This window comes from Dendrobium catenatum, unplaced genomic scaffold (genome assembly GCF_001605985.2).
Source record: "Dendrobium catenatum unplaced genomic scaffold, ASM160598v2 fragScaff_scaffold_1209, whole genome shotgun sequence".
Classification (NCBI taxonomy): domain Eukaryota; kingdom Viridiplantae; phylum Streptophyta; class Magnoliopsida; order Asparagales; family Orchidaceae; genus Dendrobium; species Dendrobium catenatum.
This window is the reverse complement of record NW_021319671.1, coordinates 955,712-976,821: the sequence shown is the minus strand read 5'-3', so window position 1 is coordinate 976,821 and position 21,110 is coordinate 955,712. Positions and strand designations below refer to the sequence as shown.

Sequence of the window (21,110 nt, the reverse complement as noted above, 5' to 3'; positions counted from 1 at the left end):
ACCTTCACTTGCTAAGGACAATTTTTAGAATAAAATATCGACATGTTTGAGTTTTTTTTTTATTAATATTTTATAATTAAAATTAAAGAAAATAAAATATTGAAGTTTTATAAATATTATACCAGGGGATAATATCTTATACTGTTATGTAATTCTTGAAAAGAAGCTTGAGCTTTCTTAGAGAAAGAGAGGGAGGGAGAGGAAGCACAGGGATATACCTAACAGGATCAATAGGGCTTATTAGAATGGCCTCTTTATATCAGCCTATAATATCTATTTATAGGCATTTACATATGATGTGGTGTCTATGACGATCAACATAATCTGAAACCGAACCAATTTCTAACAATCTATACATTTAAAGATTTATTTATGACAGCTTTCTTACTGTTTTGCTTTTCAGACTCCAATTGATAGCAGTTGTTCTTTTTTGCTATTTTTTGTTATTTTAAAGAAATTTTTATGATGACAAACTGTTTTTTATAATTAGATTTACTAATATGCAGTAACTTTAAGAAAGCAGTTCCTTGATTTTTTTAAAAGAGCATATTTATAATTTCTTTCATAACTTTTAAAAAATTATTTTTCCTACAACAGCTTCACATTCGTATCTAAAAAAATGTTGTTATCTCAAATGAAGCCGGAATTCTTTAACTTTTAAAATTGCAAGATCTTGATGGAGAGGAAACAATGCTTTAAAAATTCGATACGTCCGAATGAAGCTCAAGTACAAAAGGAAGTAGTAATATAGAGCCTACAAATAAGAGAAATTATTCTGTGCGGACACTGGGCGGTCCGGAGACTAATTAGAACGCGCCACATCACCCGGTACACAACGGTACTGAGCACCGACACCAAGCAAAAAGTGTCGTTACGCATTCTGATTGATCTCCAGGCGTCATCCGAATCTGCCCAGAATAATTTTTCAGCAGATGAAGATGCTCCAAGTCATCCATAAATCTCAGAAGGGATGAGGTAAGAACTGATATCTATTATTGACTAGATGATGGTAGCAACATCAGTGATGAAGATGTATCTATGAGCACTTCCTTTATGACAGTAGGAAAACTATAACAAGAATTGAAGAAGTATCAATAATATTATTGAAAATATTTTTTTTAATATAAATTTAAAGTTTTATTTGGGACAGTTTTTTTATTGCTTTTTATACAAAACAACTGCTTTAAAAAGCATTGAAAAACTATCCCAAATAAGGCCCAAGTACGTATAGTACTAATTTAAATTAAAATTTAAATGTATTTTAAGTTAATCGAGCAGCTTAACGAGTTTTCAAGTCGAGCTAGCTTGTGCTCGAGCTTAAGCTTGTTTAGTGTTCCAGCTTGAACTCGTGACTCGATAAGCTCGACTTGTAAGATCGTTAATGAGTCGAGTTTGAGTCGGCTCGACTCACTTACACCATATTATGAGGCATATAAAATTAAATTTCTCTATTAAAATCATGCAATTCCAATCAAAATTAAAGGACTAATCAGTACAATTACAAGTAATGAAGTTTGAATCAACTAAAGTGATGATCATGAAAGTTATAGATAACCAAGCTTTGTAAAGTTATATGTTGATTCACAATTTATGAATCATAAAACAACTTAAGGAGTTCAAATCAATGAAATGCTGATAGTGAAAGTGGGAGTGAAACAAACAACTAATCCATCCACAAAATAAAACTCAAATAATTTCAATAAAGCTTAGTTATGAGAGCAACAATTTCTATTTATAATTTATTTAAGGTTTCATTTGGGATAACTTTTTTAAAGTATTTTTTTAGCACAACAATTTCTAATTAAAAAAATATTGTAAAAAATTATTTTAGAAAACAGTAAAAAAGCTATCCCAAACGAATATTTCGTTTAAGATGACATTTTTAGTGTTTTTTAAAGCAATTTTTAAGTACAAAATTTTAATTTTATACTAAAAAGCTGATTTAAAAAAACTATTCCAAACGGAGCCTAAGGGACAGCTTTTTTACTTGTTCTTAAAGTAAATTTTAGTTAAAATTTTTAATTTTTATACTAAAATATTATTTTAAGAAGCAGTAATAAAGCCGTCCCAAACGAAGCCTAAGTCTCTAAGAGCATCGTTGTGGTCCTCTATTAGCTACAAATTGAATCCACAATTTAAACAAATGGCTCAATCTATGAAACTTTAACTCATAAATTAAGATCAATGTAAATCAATATATTTTATAATTATTTTTTAATCAAAATTCAATTTTTAATATAATTAAAAATAAAAACAACAATTTCCAATAATTCAATTTATTTTAAAGAATTATAATCGATTTAATTACTTTAAAAAATTATTTTAATTAATATTTTAAAATAAATAAACAGAACAAGTGAAAATTTTGTAACTTACTAATCGAAGTATATATATATATATAAATCGAATTTAATATAATTTATGAAAAATATCCTCAACATAATAATTTTGAATCACAAAATTTATTTGGTTTTTCATTTCAAATAAAAAAATAAAAATTTTTCCCAAAACTTGGAGTGTTGAAATGTCATCCCACGGACATTGGAACATACGTCTGAAAAGCGAAATTCCATTTGTACCCTTTTCGTCCACCTCGCTCCCCATTATTCCATAGCGGTGGGTGAAGAATCATTTCTGGACAGTGGAGAGTCTGGAGACTGACGAGAGTTGAAGCCAGAAAAGAAAAATTGGTAATCGGAGCGCCATTGCCGGGCTGAAGATCTCACGTTAATGTCTAATCTCCGTAAGCTCGCTTCTCTTTCGTACGCATCTTGTATATAAGCTCTTCTTCGTATTAAATAAACGAGAATCACTTTCTATTGCTAGGGTTTTTTTTTCCTTTAAAAATGCGACAACTCTAGTTGTTTTAATCGTGAAAAGTAAAGTTGAATCTTCTTGGTTAAGTTATTTTCTGTTAGGTTTAGAGATTTTATGGATTTTTTTTTTCTTTCAATACTTTTTTGAGTTGCTTGCACATGGGGGGAATTTTGCTTCGGGTCCTCAGTGTAGGGATGGTGCTGCCCTGCGGGTCCTCTGCAATTTGTGAACTAGCTGGAGCATATTTCGTCTTTTGCGTGGATTTGGTTGGTTTGCAACTGGTTTTGGTTGGTAGGTGAGGTTTCTGGTTTTGCTCGTAAGCGGTTCGAGAACTTTTTTGCTTCCGATCCGTTCACGTTGAGTGGTTTTGAGCGTTTAAATGACTTCTGCTAAGTGGAATGGGTAGCTATTTTAGGATCGATTGCGGGTTAAGTCGGATGTATGGCTAGAATAACTCGCATGGTTAGTGCTTTCTTTTCTTCTCGTTAAATTGATTCGTGATTTCAATGCTGGTTCATTTACTTGTTGCTAAGTAATGGGGAAAATGAATGGGCGTTGTGTGACTAATTTCTTTTAGGTAATTTATATTTTCTTCAAGTTATGCTGTTTTTGTTTCTAACTTAGAGCTGCATCATGAGGAATACCTAAGCAACCTCCATTTTTTTAGCTTCGCAAGGCTAATTCTGATGCTTGCTGCTTTTCTTAGGAGGCTGGTTGTCTTTTGTGATTATCTGCCATTCAATTTTTTTTCTGGGAATATTTTTACTTGTATTCCCTTCCACATTTCTTTAACTTTTGGATGAACCTTGTGCCTAGCATTAAAGATGTGGCGCAGAGATCATTAAATAATGAAGGGACACTTCTCATGAGTTTCATGATCGTGAAACTGTTTGTTTGTTTAGAAACTTTTCAAGTGCGGTAGAATGCAAAATATGAATGCTAAGTTGAAGATAGCTTTAATTATCACTCCAGGAAGGATGCAAAATTGCAAAGTTTTCCAGGAGAGTAATTTGCTTATTCTTCTATTTTTCTTTCCATGATAATTGAGGAACTGAGACATTTGGCATTTTCTTATATGGATCAATTATCAATCTACAGAGAAAACAATGCATGCCACCCATCATCTTTTGTATTCTTTACTTTTGTGCTCTTCACTTGGGATATCTCATCATTAGTAACTCATCTGTATTTGTGCAAGTGACTTGTTTAAGTTTGATGTGGTTTTGGTGCATATTTCTGGTTTCTTAATTGCTTTTTCTTACTTTGTTGGTGCAGTATTTCTATGCCTATCTTCTTCCTATTAGAAGAAATTATATGCTGGTTTTGGTTATTAATACTTAAATGGAAGATATTGTATTCCGCTGTGCATCACCAACTTGCTCATAAGCAAGTTAACTGTTGGAAGAGCACTTCGTTTCTTCAAGGTTTCCTGTTTAATGTTAAAGCACTTGGAAGTGGGCATATATCTCACTTTATATGCTAACTTTTCTTCCAAATCTGTTAGTCTACTTTGATGGCTCTGCCCTGCCTGGATGTGCAAGGAGAAGGTGATTCTGACAGAGATCCTTTTCTGATGGAGCATTCAGTTTATTATAATGAACATGAGCACAATCATGTTATTGATGTAACAATTGGTGGTTCTACTTCAGCATCAGTTACTCAAGGCGAGCATAATGAATCTCCTGAAATGCACAATGAAGATAGGCCCTCAACTAACGGCCAAGCTGCTGCCTCTTGGTTATCTTCATCACCAACCACTACCTCTAGGGGTGCTCCTCGTAGAGGAAGAGTTGAAAGTCTTGGTCAACGTCACAGAAATCCTCTCAATTCTGGCTTGTGGATTTCAGTTGAACTGGCTGCCAATGTGAGCCAGATTGTAGCAGCTATTGTGGTTTTATCTTTGTCCAGACATGAGCATCCTCGAGCTCCATTATTTGCTTGGGTCATTGGTTATACGGTAGGCTGTTTTGCTATTCTTCCTCATCTCTGGTGGCGATACATTCATCGGAACTATCACAGGTCTGGCCGAGAATCAGCAGAATCACATCAGCATTCTTTTCGGAATAATGCTACTGAATCTGTAGCATATGCTGATGCTTCTTTCACACAAGCTATGGAAGGAAGTTTTAGCCGTGGTACCACTACACTCTTACGTTTGGGTCAAAATTTTGTATTGACTAATTCAAGGTATTGATGGCTATATGATAATGTTTTGAACATCTAATATGCATCTCTGAATATTCTCTATCGAGTTGTTTGGCAATATGAAACACCAGTAATCTTCATTATTCGAATTGCATCTTTGTGGGATATGTTTGAAATTGTTGCATAGAGTTTTTTTGAAACACCAGATCAGTGGAGAAAAAGGAGTAAAATCAGGTCATAGAGCTAGATGTTGGATCTTGATATTTAATTGTGAATGTTTCATGAATAATTAGGTGGATTTCAATAGAAAGTTTGCATATTCGATGTAGATTGTTGGTTCCTTCTTTACATTATTGTGATTATTCAGTTTATGGTGTCCAAGGCCTCCCCTAAATGTTCAAGAATTTGGGTGTTTTGACAATGATTTAATTATAATAACTTGTTAGACATACAATAACAAAGAGGTAATTTGCTTCATTGTTGATGTAAAGATCCTTATGTGCGTGTTAAAAAAAAAAAAAAATAGAAGTTTTACTTTCTGGATGTTAATTATTAGATGCATCAAATAAATGTGCATTGCTTTTTGACAAAGGGATTTTTTATGTTCACTCTAAAAAAGTTCTAGGTGAAAGAAAAATGGGAAAAAAAGAAACCATAGGCAGCTAACTTGTAATCATCTTGTGGATCACACGATTTTGATCTTGAGATGTCTTGATTTAAACTAGCTCATTTTATTCTAGTCCTAACTCTACTTTTTGCTCAAAAAGTGAATCAATCCAAAAAAAAAAACTTGCATTCTAGAAGTTCATAGAGTTTGATCTCTATTGCTTACTATTTTCTTGTGATTCTCTAAAATGTCATGGTGATAAATATTATATTTTCTAAGGGATTTACATACCTACAATTTAATTCTTAGACATTTATATATCTAAAATCTAAATCATTATATTTATCAATATAACACCCTAATACATAAATTACAACAAAATATTTGCATGAAAAGGTGTATTTCACTTTAAAGAAGTTAATGGTTGTAGTATTTTTTATTTGATTTAAAGATTTGTGATGTAAAACAATACAAGAATTGCACGGAAATATTTAAAAGAATCACGATGCTTGCCACTTAAGAATAATGTTTCATAAGACGAGATTAAAGAACTCTCAAACGTCAATTTTATTATGATAATCAATTACACGACTCGAAGTTTAGGATAAATTAAGATAGATCTGAAATTATCACAGTAAAACAAATATGTTGTAATAAAATCCCAAGTTTAATGTTTAGAAAGTTCACTATGAGTTACCATACTCACTCACACTCAAAGTACAGTTTTGCGGTTGAAGATGAAGCATACGATGAAAGAAATCACCACTAGGAAGATGGAGCCGAAGACCTTCGTCGATGGAGTGGTAGCCGGTGGTGGGGAGGGTGGTGGGTGGCCGACGATGATCCAACGACTTGGTGGAAGGTGCTCTTCGATTGCCAACGTCAATTGGTACGAGATGCGGTCGATGTACCCTTCAATGGTCTCGTCGTTGCCAAAGAAAACGTCAAAGTACGGGGATCCAAGGATATCCCTCCTTCCCTCTTCGTCAAATACGAATCCGAGGTCGATCTCGGGATCGGCCATTCAACATCGAAGAGAAGGTGAGAGGGCGTCGTTTTCTTCTCTTGGCTTCAAATAATGTGAGTAACCAAAACTTCCCAAGGGAGGGAGATAGAAGAGGGGCGGCCAAGGTAGAGAGAGGGTCGGGTGGGGGGGTGGGAGAGTTTAGGTTAGATGGAGGAGAAAGAGATTTACTCCAAATTTGAAATTAATTTCAGATTATGAGTAATTTTGGAGGGAATCAATTTGAAATTGATTTCAAATTTCAAATAGAATTGAGGGGGATTAATGAGCATTTAATGGGAGCCCATCAAGGAGGGGGGCCGGCGGCATTGAGAGGGAGGGAGGGGGTTGTGGGGGAGTTATGCTCTTTCCAAACAAGTTTGGCCAATTGGAAAGGAAAATAATGAGTCATCTCTAAATTAAATTTAGATTGGATTCCAATTTGAAAACTTTCCTTATTTAGATTTTGGCAAATATGGAAAGTTTTTTAATATCAAATTTGAATTTCAAAATTCTCTAATTCCTTCCTTTATTGCAAGAGCTAATTTAGGGATTCATTATGGCGATTTTAAATCGTCATAATGAATTTGAAGTGGGTGGGGGTCGGCGGTCAAGAGGGGGAAAACGTGGACTTGGTGTCGGGTTGGGGTTGCCAAGAGCTTGGCTGGCGCGTGGGGATGTGGAAGGAGACTTAGGTGGAGCTCAAGGGGTATTTTGGTGGTGGGATGAAGGTGGAAGGATGATGATAAAGATGGTGGGTGATAATCGGAGGTAGAATAGAAATGAAGAAGAAAAGAATAAAAGACCACGAGCCACGAACTCTTCCGATGATTTGTGGGTATTGTGTTTGCCCACACGTTGGGCTCTCCCTTCTCTCAAGTGCACTCACAAGAAGAAGAAGAAGACAAAATAAAATATCATATCATTTATCATCCCAATATATAAGAAGATGGCCATATATATAGGCCTTAACATGACAAATAAAATAAAAGACTAGAATGCCCCTTGGGTTACAATAGCGACCATCTACCCATAAGGGCAAAAACAGAAAACTGAGAAAAATAAAATGACTAATACATAAAATGCATTAAAGTAAAGACTCTTCATCATGGCCATCGATCTCCTGTGTTGCCTCTGATAGACACGTCGAAACCTCTTGTCGATGTCCTCATCATTCTCCCCAGGTGGGAGAAAACTCGACCCCGTCGAGTGAGTACTGTTGGAGCTCTCGTATAGCTCTAGAAGGTCTGGATCCAATCTTTGTAGCTCCTCTCGATCGATCCACGTGTCCTCCGTCACCAGTTTCCCTTTCCAGTGAACTAAGTACCTTTGCGCCTACCTTCTTTCGTGGAAATAATTTCATCGTCAAGTAGAGCTTCAACCTTCTCCGCAATGGGTAAGTAAGGTAAATTGGGTAGTGGAGGTAGGTTGGGGATCTCACTGGGTGGGTTCTCACAAGGCTCATTATGAAGTGGCTTAACAGGGTTAAACTCAGGTCCCTCAAATGTTACTAAATCTTCAACATTAAACATAGGATTCATATTAAAGCCTTCAGGAAGGTCTAACACATAAGCATTACTGTTTACTTTCGAGATTAACTTAAAGGGCCCTGCACTTCTAGCATATAACTTTCTTAACGCTCCGGTCGGATCCGTACCATAACAAAATCTCCAACTTCAAATTCTTTAAATCTTTTCTTACGATCAACATCAATCTTATAGTGAACATTGCTTCGTTGAATTCTTTTATTTATTTCCTTGTGCAATTCTTGAATATGAGATGCAAATGTGGATGCAAGAGATCAGGTGTGCATGATGAATGATAAGAATCAGGAGTGGGTAGGATATCCATAACAAAGTATGGCTAAGATAAATGAATCAGGAATTAGATAAGACAATGGGTCCTGACTCACAGTTATAATGGATAAACCACAGAGTCACCATCAGGTATGAGACTCAAGGAGTTGGGTAGGATATCCATAACAAAAGTGGGCACAACAGTTAGAGCTATGACAAGAAAGTATGGCTAAGACTCTCTCTAACATTAAAGTCGGTATGAGGAGTGGTGAGATAAGTCCAATCACGAAAGTCACACTCTTTCAAATGCAATTCTAAAGGGGTCACTCCTAAAATAGACTCCAATAAAACATGAGGGCGCTCAAATCTCCAATTAGGTTCAGAACCACTCAGGGTCAAATCACTATCTCTCAAATTCATATTAATATTCTCAATAGGATCAGTTATGGTCATAACGCTAAGATCAATGGGTCATGCTTCAATTAAATCAGATGATAAATTCAATTGACTTCCTTCTAACTTGAGATTATCCACGTTGCCATCAGAATTATCCGAAATTAAATCAGAATTATTCGAAATATTCTCAGTAATAGATACGATTGAATCAGAACCTTTAGAAGTTAATTTCAATGTGTTCACGATCAGATCAGCTCCCTTCGAAATCAAATTACTATCATCCAGGTAGACCTTATCCAATGCGATATCCTTGAGGAGACTAAGATCAGGGTGGGCTATGGTGTCAACGTTTAAAGGTTATAACTTTCTTAGATCAGGGTTTAAGTCGTGTCGGGAGTCTGATTCACTCACTTCAGTTTCATCCTCAAAGAAGTCCTTGTTATCGTTAGTATCCACAAAATGGATGTAATCAGTCTCAGGTTCAATAGATTTTTTTCTTTTTAATGCAATTCTTTATTAAAATCACACTTGCATTGTGATCAAGGACTGGGGAGGCTAAAGGTTGACTGGGATGGCTAGAAGTGAGTCCAAGTGGGTAGTCATATGAGATTGATCCAACAGAAGACCTAATAGAGGGCCAGCCATCAAGGTTAGGTGAAGACGTACAGGGTGGGGCAGCAACCCTGATGTTACTAAAAGATGGGTGGTTTCGATCACAGTGATGTCCACGGTTTGTTCCATCAAAAGAGGTAGGGTGGTGTTCTAGATGGAGGTTACTGGTAGAGGGTTGGTATTTTAAATTAAGTTCTCGCTTCATGTCTTTCCAAGTAGGGTACTCACCGCGAGACTCTTTATGATCTTCCAATCTCATCCAAAATTAAAGAGCCCGATCTTTTAGGTGAGACTTAGAGATGCTAACCTGGTGGGATTCAGGGATATGACATGATTCAAAATAGCCCTCTAGTTGTCTAACCCATTCCTTAAAGTAGGAAGGGTCCGATGAACCATCAAAGGTGGGTAACAGTAAGGTGACTCTAAGTGAGGTCATTGAGGCTTAGGCTCAGGTCTAGGTTGGTAAGTTGAGTGGGAAATCTTCCGACTAGCAGGATTGATCGAATGAGGCACGTACTTAGAGAGGGGAGAGTCAACAAGTTTCTCCATTATAATTTTAGTCATAGAGCCCACTAGGTTAACGATGTCATCTAACTTCTTTTGAAGTCTTGTCGGGTCCATTGGGAAAGCGTGGGAACACTTAGGGATGAATCTAGATAGGGGACAACTCCTAAATCGAAGCTAGACTCTCCAAATTGTCACTAGAAAGTGCACTAAAGATGTGGACAGCAAACCCCATTAGTGGATAAAATTGTCTAGGTGACTAGGAAGGGTACCAGGTCAAGGGCAGCACCTAAACGCTAAGGAAATATGCTCCTATAGCTTCTAAATGATGCTGAAATGAACAAGACAGCAAACTACAGCAAAGATCTAAGTTGTCTAAGTGTTTTGGAGGGCTTCTAGAGTGTGGACAGCACTTAAACACAATCCCAAACTCACCTATATGCCACTAACAGGTGCAGGAAAAATGTGGACAGCAACCTATGATATTTGTTTAAGCAACCTAAGCAAGTAGGGATGTTGTTGTGACAAGGGTAACACTTAAACATTGAAGTAGGCTTGCTTAAAATGAAAAAAACGGTGCAGGAAATTACTGGACAGCAGGGAAAACAGTGAACTAACGTTAATTAAACGATGGTATGCATGCAAACAAGCAGATGGTTGGTTAGGTAGACTCTAAGGATGTTTTTTAGCATATGTCACCTATGCCAACCTGTCTCTGATACCAAAATGATGTGAAACAATACAAGAATTTCACGAAAATATTTAAAAGAATCACGACGCTTGCTACTTAAGAATAATGTTTCGTAAGGCGAGATTAAAGAACTCTCAATCGTCAATTTTATTATGATAAGCAATTACACGACGTCACGACTAGAAGTTTAGGACAAATTAAGATAGATCTGAAATTATCACAGTAGAACAAATATGTTGTAATAAAATCTCAAGTTTATTGTTTAGAAAGTTCACTATGAGTTACCATACTCACTCACACTCAAAGTACAGTTTAGCGGTTGAAGATGAAGCATACGATGAAAGAAATCACCACTAGGAAGACGGTGCCGAAGACCTTCGTCGATGGAGTGGTAGCCGGTTGTGGGGAAGGTGGTGGACGATGATCCAACGACTTGGTGGAAGGTGCTCTTCGATTGCCAATGTCAATTGGTACGAGATGCGGTCGATGTACCATTCAATGGTCTCGTCATTGCCAAAGAAATCGTCAAAGTACGGGGACCAAGGATATCCGTCCTTCCCTCTTCGTCAAATACGAATCCGAGATCGATCTCGGGATCGGCCATTCAACATTGAAGAGAAGGTGAGAGGGCGTCGTCTTCTTCTCTTGGCTTCAAATAATGTGAGTAACCAAAACTTCCCAAGGGAGGGAGATAGAAGAGGGGCGGCCAAGGTAGAGAGAGGGGCGGGTGGTGGGGTGGGAGAGTTTAGGTTAGATGGAGGAGAAAGAGATTTACTCCAAATCTGAAATTAATTTCAGATTATGAGTAATTTTGGAGGGAATCAATTTGAAATTGATTTCAAATTTCAAATAGAATTGAGTGGGATTAATGGGCATTTAATGGGAGCCCATCAAGGAGGGGGGCCGGCGGCATTGAGAGGGAGGGTAGGGGGTTGTGGAGGAGTTATGCTCTTTTCAAACAAGTTTGGCCAGTTATGAGGGAAAATAATGAGTCATCTCTAAATTAAATTTCGATTGGATTCCAATTTGAAAATTTTCCTTATTTAGATTTTGGGAAATATGGAAAGTTTTTTAATTTCAAATTTGAATTTCAAAATTCTCTAATTCTTTTATTGCAAGAGCTAATTTAGGGAATCATTATGGCAATTTTAAATCGTCATAATGAATTTGAAGTGGGTGGGGGCCGGCGGTCAAGAGGGGGAAAACGTGGACTTGGTGTCGGGTTGGGGTGGCCAAAAGCTTGGCCGGCGGGTGGGGATGTGGAAGGAGACTTAGGTGGAGCTCAAGGGGTATTTTGGTGGTGGGATGAAGGTGGAAGGATGATGATAAAGATGGTGGGTGATAATCGGAGGTAGAATAGAAACGAAGAAGAAAATAATAAAAGACCACGAGCCACGGACTCTTCCAGTGACTGGTGGGTATTGCGTTTGCCCACATGTTGGGCTCTCCCTTCTCTCGAGTGCACTCGCAAGAAGAAGAAGAAGAAGAAGAAGAAGAAAACAAAGTAAAATATCATATCATTTATCATCCCAATACATAAGAAGATGGCCATATATATAGGCCTCAACATAACAAATAAAACAAAAGTCTAGAATGCCCTTGGGCTACAATAATGACCAACTACCCATAAGGGCAAAAAATGGAAATCTGAGAAAAATAAAATGACTAATACATAAAATGCATCAAAGTAAAGACTCTCCATCATGGCCATCGATCTCCTGTGTCGCCTTTGATAGATGCGTCGAAACCTCTTGTCGATGTCCCCATCAATTTGTGTTATATAAGTAAATATAAATATTTATGTGTTATACATAAATACATAAAAATTCAGTGATATTTATGACAATCCCCTGATTTCTATCTTTATGGCTGCCTTAGCTTTCTAGTTAAATGGCGTCATCTCCTATAGTTGAGGTTGTAGGAGGAATAATTTCTAAATTATATAAATTCAGTTTCTTCTATGATTGTCCTTCGCTCCTTCATTTTTGTTATCAGCACTTATAACTCAAGTTATTCATCTGTAATGATTCTACCATATGCTAATCTGATTCCTTATGATGATTTATGGCTTTAGTTCTTAATCTTTCTTGTTTGAGTATCTTAGTCTACTTATTACTCGTTTATAAACCTTTTATGGGTGACGCCATACACTTGACAGGCTAAACGCATTAGTTGATCATTTCAAAATGGCCTTGGAGTGTTTCTTTGCTGTTTGGTTTGTTGTTGGTAATGTTTGGGTTTTTGGTGGCCATTCTTCAGCAGCAGATGCTCCCAACTTGTACAGGTACATGAATATTTATTGTTTCTTACATTATTTGAAGTTAGAAGCCTTTTTCTGTGCTAACATAAAAATAATGTTTGATGTTTTAGGTTGTGTATAGCTTTCCTTACTTTCAGTTGTATTGGGTATGCAATGCCCTTTATTCTCTGTGCAACAATTTGCTGCTGTTTACCTTGCATAATTTCTGTCCTGGGCTTTAGAGAAGACCTTCCCCTTACCAGAGGAGCTACATCAGAATTAATTAATGCACTTCCAACATACAAATTCAAATCAAAGAGGAACGAAAATGGAGGACAAAGTGAAACTGATGAGGGAAACTTTGAGGGTGGTTTATTGGCTGCTGGAACTGACAAGGAGCGAATTGTTTCTCCTGAAGATGCAGTGAGTTTTCTACACAAATCAAACTTAATTTTAAAATTAAGTTAACTAGATGTTAAAAGAAATTAGTTTAAGATTTTGTATTTTTATTGGATAATGGATTAAACGTGAATCTTGTCTTACTTTCCTTATATGTTAAGGTGGTCCAAGTAAAATTATGTTTTAGTTCTTAGGTTTATGTTTAAATATTGTTTCACATTTTCTTCAACACACGCTCAAGTGCATTTTTGTAGATATATGTTTGCATCACATAATGATTTGTCATATCATTATTTTTAAAGAACGTATATAATAATAAGGTGCTAGGGCAAAGGATAAGGAAAATGTGGGTAGTTTTAAAGTCATATGATGCATGAAATATGCCTAAGGCAAGAGCTCCCTTGAGGAAGCAAGGGTTGGTTGACAAAGGTTCCCCTCGTGGATAAGCACCTGAATTGAACTTCGTAATATGGAAGGATCTCCTTTCATTGGTTAAGTTGAGATGGTGAATTGCCAAATAATCATCAATTTTTATAGGTTTGAATTAATGGCCAATTTCAAAAAAATTAAATTAAAGAAGTGAATCCATCATGATTATTGAGATGACAACCTATATTGGAGAGTGAGGCGTTGTTCCTTCAACAAGTCAAAGAGAGCCACATGTAATCCCATCACCCTAATTCTTAGATGACGTTAATGAGAGAATAACTGCTCACCAAATTTAAAAAAATGATAGCAACAAATAAGATTCAGGTGTGCATGTTGTAGAAGTTCCCAAGTTGAGGAGATTCAGGCAAGATAGAAGCATGTATTTCCCATCTCCTTCAGTAAGGGGAAGAAAGAGTGAAATGAACGAGAATTTTGAGAGTGAAAAAAATAGCTCCTCTCTTAAGAGAAGACCATAACTATCCACATAGCTATCTAATGAGAAGGACCTAGGAAAGAGTCCCATACTTGTAGTCAGAGTCAACCAACATCACCAAATCATTAATTCATTTTGCATGGTATCACTATCAAATTCTAGTTTGATATTGATGTGATACATGCTTGGAGTTACACAAGATTATCAAGAGAATTTAATAGAAGTTTAACCTTTATAAAGTTGTGCGTCAATTCAAAGTATGTTAAAGGAATCCGCAGTCTTCTACTTGCTTAGGCAAAGAATTGCGTGAAGATTAACCAAGACGCTCTCAATCAAATACAAATGTGAAGTAATGTAAAAGCTTATAACACAAATCCAAAATTTAATAATGAGGTGTTCACCTTGAGGTTCTACTCTCTTCCCTACGGATCTAGGTTGAGCGGAGGAAGATCTTCCACACTAGAAATGAAGTGACCACTAGGACGGACGAGCCGAGGAACGTCGTTGTTGGGAAGGTAGCCAGAGGTGGAGGTGGCATGTATCGTCCGGTGAGGGACCGCGAGGTTCGTGGTCGTTGAAGTTCAATGGTCCCGGCAAGACAATACACAATACATTTGACATAGAGTTCGACGGTGACGTCGTATTCCCAGTTTGGTTCGTAGAAGGGGGAGAGAAAGATGTCGATCTCCCCTTGCTCGTTGTACGCGAAGCCGTGATCGACCTCAGGATCGGCCATGCACATTAAGCATGGGGATGAGGGAGCACGGGGAGGAAGGTCAAAGAGCGAAGAGGGGTAGAGAGAGGAGGCCGGCGGCTGGACTAGAAGAGAGAGGGTGGGGGATGGGTTGGTGAGAGGAGGAGGAGGCTAGGGTTTGGGAAGAAAACAGGTTAGGATGGGGTAGTAATGTGGCTTAATCAAAATCTGAAAATAAGTTCAGATTTCAATTAATTTGGGAGGGAACCTTTTGAAATTTGATTTCAAATAGGTGGCAATTAATACATTGAAGGAGGGAGTTAATGGGATGGGGCCATGGTGTGGCCTGCGGCATAGAGAGAGGGGAGAGGGGTTTTGGAATAAAATTGAAATCAATTTCAGTTTTAAGTGAAATTGGAGGGATAATTATTTGAAATCAATTTCGGATTTCAAATCAGGGGGAGGGCATTAAATGATCACTCAATGGGGAATCCCATTTAAGGGGGGCCGGCGGCAGTCAAGGAGAGGGAGTGGGGGGGGGAGGGGGGGGGGGGGGAAGGGGGGGGGGAAGGGGGAGGGTGGGGGGGAGTGGATGGGGGGGGTGGGGGGGGGGGGGGGGGGGGGGGGGGGGGGGGGGCGGGGGGGGGGCGGGGGGGGGGGGGAGGAATGAGAGGGGGTTTCCAAATAGGCTGGTTGATGACTAGGAAAGAAAAATATTAAATCCAATTTGATTTAATTTTAAAAATGGATTCAACATAAAAACTTTCATAATTTGGATTTCCTAATTTGGAAAGAATTTGAAATTTGAATTTCAATTATGATGGCTAGGGGAAGAGATGGGTGGCGGGCGGATGAAGGGAGGCCGATGGCAAGATGGCCGGCGGGTGGGAGGAAGGCAGCCGGCGGCTTGGGTTCCAAGGGGTCGGCGGCAAGGAGGGTGGGGCTTGGGTCCTCCAGGCAAGTGGGTTTGGGTGTTTTCCCTTAAGGTGGAAGAGGAAGAGATTGGTGGAGGAGGAAAAGGAAATTAAGAGTCACAAACCTCAACACACTTCATCCACTATAACTCACAAAGAGATTTAGGGGAAATGTCATGAACTCACAAAGAGAACAACAAGGGAAAAATTTCATTCATCAGCTAACTCAATACATAAGAAGATGACCATATATATAGGCGTCAAAATGACAGATAAAATAAAAGACTAGAATGCCCTTTGGGCTACAATAGCGATCAACTACCCATGATGGCAAAAATGAAATAAAAATGATTAATACATAAAATGCTAATACATAAAGTGCATCAAAAGTAGAGACTCTCCATCATGGACGTCGATCTCATGTGTCGCCTCTGATAAACGCGTCGAAACCTCTTATCGTTGTCCCCATCAGATATTGAAGTTGAATTACCACCAAGCTAAACTCAGAAGGGTTGCCAAACCCCAACTAACTTCTAAATGGCCGAAAGGAATTTCGTTAAATTCTTTGTTGACTACTTGAGATGAAGTCATTCTCGACTATTTGCCTTGGCTAACTAGGCTAGAACATGCAAATAGTCCTATATCGCCATATCAATCAATCAAGTTGAGTACAACACCTTAGGCAAATTATTAGTATACAAATGGGTTAAACTAAATATTCCTAGTATACCAAATGGGTTAAACTTTTACATGCTAAGAGATGCTAGAATGTAATACAGATAGAAAATAGTCATAAATCAGGCCCAAGGGGCTTTACACATTATCCAAAGATTCTATGTAAATTTTCTTACACCAATGCCAGGCTAGGTAGAAGTCCAACAAATAATCAGTTGGAAAGCCCCTAGGGGGTGACTAGGTGAGAGCTAAAATAATTAGAGCTGTTAACTAAGCATTCCTAAGTTGATAGGGCACTTGCACTGACTAATTGGCACCATTACTCAATCAAGCTCCTCTTTGAAACTCAAAATGCTCATCTCGATGGAGATTGAGACATCCCTGCTTAAGGTTGAAAATGATGGTGTTGGTAGAATACATGTGGTGCCTTAGTACAAAGTAAACTAGACTTTCATTACACATACTGGAACTAATGCCCTGCATGCTAATAGACATTGATAATTATGCCAAAATAAATTTTGTCGCCATTGTTAGCACACCTTTAATGTGACCTACTGACCTCTCGAAAGGGACTAAACAATTAGGCAAATTATTGGGTCAGGTGACCGAAGTCATCTCTGCGTTCGGTCGCCAATAGAAATGCGACATCTGTTAGGCGTTTTTTTAATTTAATATGTTTGCTTTATGTTTTGTCAGAGTTAGCGACCCGACCCGATAACGCATTTCATTTGAACTTTTAAGCATTTGCCGCCCTATTTTTGCATTTTGATACCCGCGAAAGACGCAAATATCTACTGCTGTAGAAGAAAAAATGAGCCAGAAAATTGCAGAGAAGAAATGGACTGCTCAGCGAAGAGGGAGGTGGAAGAGGGCATGGAAGAGTCATATCCCATCACTAAATGGGTCTTCAAGTGAATCTTCTTCTCCAATTGTATCTATGAATGCCATGTCATCTTCATCTTCAACATGACTCACTTTTCTCTTCCCTGTTCATTAAAAGAGGAGATTATTAGCATATTAATTGGATGAACCACTCATTATCAGGCAGACTGGCAGAGAACATATACCTTTACTTGCAGAGCTAGTAGATGTGTGTGGTGTGGTACTAGTGGATGTACCCGTTTGATCTGCTTCGCCCCTCAATACATCCACATTTAGATCTTCTACCTGTAAGTCTGATAATGACAAATCTGCCTCATCATCTATGAACCACTCATTATCAGACGACAGATCATCACACACCAACGGGTCTTCATCATCTTTCAACCCCTTATTCCTCAACCTCCTATCTCTTAACCTCTTGTTGTGCATTATGTATACGAGGGAGTTCATTCTGAGTGTAGATAGTTGATTTCTTCTCTTTGTTTGCACTTGACTATATGTACTCCAATTTCGCTCACACCCAGAAGAAGAACAAGTGAGGCCCAACACTCTCACAGCAAAACTCTGTAGCTCAGGGGTGGAATCACCAAATTGGATCCACCATTCAACTGTTTTCAAGAAAAAAATATAATCAAAATTCAGAACTGAATAAAGTGTATTGCATTTACCAAATTAATTATACCTGGAGACCGTTTAGAAATGGTTGCTTTTGCTGCATTCAAACCAAAAAAATCCTCTTTATTCCGGAACAGAACAAGCTGTAAATCTGCAAGCTCCCTATCTGCCTGCTCCGGTATTAATCTTTCCATACAGTGATATAGACCAAGCTTAACCTCCAGATTTGAAGATTGCGCAATTGCGCAACAGAGGCGCGCCTCAGCCTACGTGAGGCGTACGCCTCACCACAGCCCGCAATTGCGCACGCCTTGAGGCGTTTTTTGCAAGAATTGCGCAGAGGCGCGCCTCTTATTGCGCAATTTTAAACAGTGATGTAATGTACTGTTCAAATGTTTATTTTCTGATTTTTCACGCTTCTTCTCTTCGTAAATGGATAAAACAAATGATACGAAAGGTTTACGCTTTCTGCTAAAATTTAGGGTTTAGTGATAATTGTATAACTAGCATATATGTTCAATGTGGTGTTCAATTTTAGTTTTTTTTTCTGAATTTAAACCTTCTTTTAAGCTAAATAATTACGAAATGTATTTTTATGCTAAGGTTGCGCTAAGGTTGCGCTTTAGTTATGGTTGCGATATAGTTCTGATTTTTTTGTTGTTATAGATGAAAACGGCGTATCAAAGGCCAGTAACATCTAGATGCTATGTTACTTCTTTTCGAAAACATTGTGATGCTTTTGTCGAGATCATTGATGATGAAGTAGAGCAAACATTAAAGAATCTGAACATTCATCAATTTTTGAAGTTCCCTGCATTCTAGCAGTGTATACCACTTCTTTTTGAGGTTCTCAAATTTTGGAGTCCTGCTGATGAAGGCTTCATCGTCCTTAGTCATGTACTGAAATTCACTTCTGACGAGATTGCCTTGTTGATAGGTAATATTTTGAATATGGAATTTTTTATAGCGATATGTTTTTTTAACTTTAACAACTGAAATTTTCTATCAGGTTTGCCAAACAGAGATATTGATATCAAATGGAGGATTGATCCTCTAAATGGACCTCTATCAACTGAAATTAAAGTAGAAATGTCAAAATTAGATAGATTATCTGATAATGCTACAAAAATAAAGACCTTTATTATGTTTTTGTTATCTAACATTTTCTTTCCACTAAACAATCATAAAATCCCTAGAATGCTCACATATGTTGCAAATAATTTAAGTGAGTTCACTTCCATTAATTGGACTTCATGCTTAAAGAACTTCATTGTCGGGGAGTTTAACACAATTTTTGAGAAGTTTCAACTGCAAAGACCATTGTGTTACATCAATGATTTTTTTCCTCTTCTACTGATAAGTTTTCACTCCTACTGGTTATTCTACATGTATAATGCTTTTTAATGTTAACTTTTAAATTTTTATGTTTGGCATTATACAGATTTGGTTTTTGGAACTTTTTTCTTTGAATAAACCATCCGATCCAGAAATAAGACCGCATTTTCTGAGATGAGAGGGGTATACAGAATTATACTTTACTCAAGAAAATGCAGCAAAATTATTTAAATTTTTAAAGAAAAGTGAGGTAATTTTTTCGTGTACATGATGCAAATTATGCTAAGGTTGCGCCAACCTTAGCGCTAAGGTTGCGCTACGGTTGTGTTACTGTTGCGCTAAGGTTGCGCTATGGTTGCGCTTTAATAAATTAATATGTTTTCTGTTTATTTGCAGATTTATGTTTGTTTTGAGAATGTTAGCAATGAGGAGGCCGAAAAATACGGGGCTGATATTATTGGCATACAAAACTTGGAAACCCGGGCAGGGTATGAACCACAAAAATTGCAGTCACCCCAGAAAATTAAGTCATCCGCAAGAAAAAAACTTGACACCACCCCACCTCCCTCTCCCTCTCTCTCTCTCCCCCTGATTCTTCTCATAATGAACCACCAGAAACTCAACCTCTGCCGCCAACTCAACCTTCTACTCGTCCACCTACTGAAAAAATTTACACCACTCAACCTTCTGCTGAACAGCCACCCATTGGAAAGACAGATTTAGAGGCTGTTTAGAATAAATGTTTTGAAATATTTGAGAAGATGTTGAATAAAATTCAAGAAAATCTGGGAGCTAGATTGTATCGTGTTGAAGATATTGTGGAGAAACTTCAGGCAGATCAAGACTCCATGAAGTACAAATTTATTGAATTTCAAATGAATTGTGATCACAATCTAGAGAAGCCGCATATAATCTAGTTCTTCCTCCAGCTTCCAATCAGTGAAAAATACAGCTTTGCATCCTTCAGAACAACCACCAATACAAGATGTTCCTCCACCTCCACCATTGGCCAAAGAACTTCTTCCACAACCACCAATACCTCCACCTCCACCATTGGCCAAAAAACTTCTTCCACAACCACCAATATAAGATGTTCCTCCACCACCACCATCGGCCAAAGAAGACGTGCCACTACCAAAAAATAGTTCATCAAAGCACATGATTCAAAAAAGAAAAATAGAAGATGATGAAAAAGCAGAGAGTTCATCAAAACAAATCATACCATATGTAAAAAAGAAGAACAAAGATGTTATCTCTGTTGATAATATAATAATTGAGCCACGACCTGCATTGGAAATTATGGATTATCCATGGAAGCATTTTTCAACAGAACAAAAACAACAATTTATGAATGAATGTTTCAGAAAATTTAATAGAAAGTAAGTTTCGTTGCGCTATGGTTGCCCTATTTTTATTGTGGCAACCATAGCGCAACCATAGCGCAACTAAACTTATTTTCTATTAAATTTTCTGAAACATTCATTCATAAATTGTTGTTTTTGCTCTGTTAGAAAAGGCTTCCCTGGATAATCCATAATTTTCAATGCAGGTCGTGGCTCAATTATTATATTATCAACATAGATAACCTCTTTATTCTTCTTTTTTACATATGGTATGATTTGTTTTGATGAACTCTCTGCTTTTTCATCATCTTCTCTTTTTTTTTTTTGTGATGAACTATCTTTTGGTAGTGGCACATCTTCTTTGGCCGATGGTGGTGGTGGAGGAACATCTTGTATTGGTGGTTGTGGAAGAAGTTCTTTGGCCAATGGTGGAGGTGGAGGAACATCTTGTATTGGTGTTTGTTCTGAAGGATTCAAAGCTGTATTTTTCACTGATTGGAAGCTGGAGGAAGAACTAGATATATGCGGCTTCTCTGGATTGTGATCACAATTCATTTGAAATTCAATAAATTTGTACTTCA

General features: G+C 37.6%; 2 protein-coding genes across 4 annotated transcripts in view; one reads left to right on the top strand and one right to left on the bottom strand.

Annotated features, from left to right (window-relative positions):
- Positions 1 to 2,593: 2,593 nt before the first annotated feature.
- LOC110101564 (E3 ubiquitin-protein ligase At1g12760) overlaps positions 2,594 to 21,110 on the top strand; it is a 27,489-nt gene continuing 8,972 nt past the window's right edge. The window contains exons 1-5 of one of the 3 annotated variants that reach the window (XM_020829512.2): positions 2,595 to 2,743; positions 4,093 to 4,241; positions 4,322 to 5,004; positions 12,730 to 12,855; positions 12,942 to 13,233. In XM_020829512.2, the coding sequence (XP_020685171.1) occupies positions 4,331 to 5,004; positions 12,730 to 12,855; positions 12,942 to 13,233 (1,092 nt within the window). In that variant the 5' untranslated portion in view covers positions 2,595 to 2,743; positions 4,093 to 4,241; positions 4,322 to 4,330. Of the gene's footprint in view, positions 2,744 to 4,092; positions 5,005 to 12,729; positions 12,856 to 12,941; positions 13,234 to 21,110 lie in introns of all 3 variants that reach the window. The other 2 variants (XM_020829513.2, XM_020829511.2) reach the window with 2 other exon arrangements.
- LOC110101565 lies at positions 17,331 to 18,244 on the bottom strand. The gene is made up of 2 exons (XM_020829514.2): positions 17,919 to 18,244; positions 17,331 to 17,844 (listed from the first exon to the last, which is right to left on the bottom strand). Exons 1-2 carry the CDS (start codon positions 18,043 to 18,045, stop codon positions 17,372 to 17,374), a joined length of 600 nt encoding a protein of 199 aa, XP_020685173.1. The 5' UTR covers positions 18,046 to 18,244; the 3' UTR covers positions 17,331 to 17,371.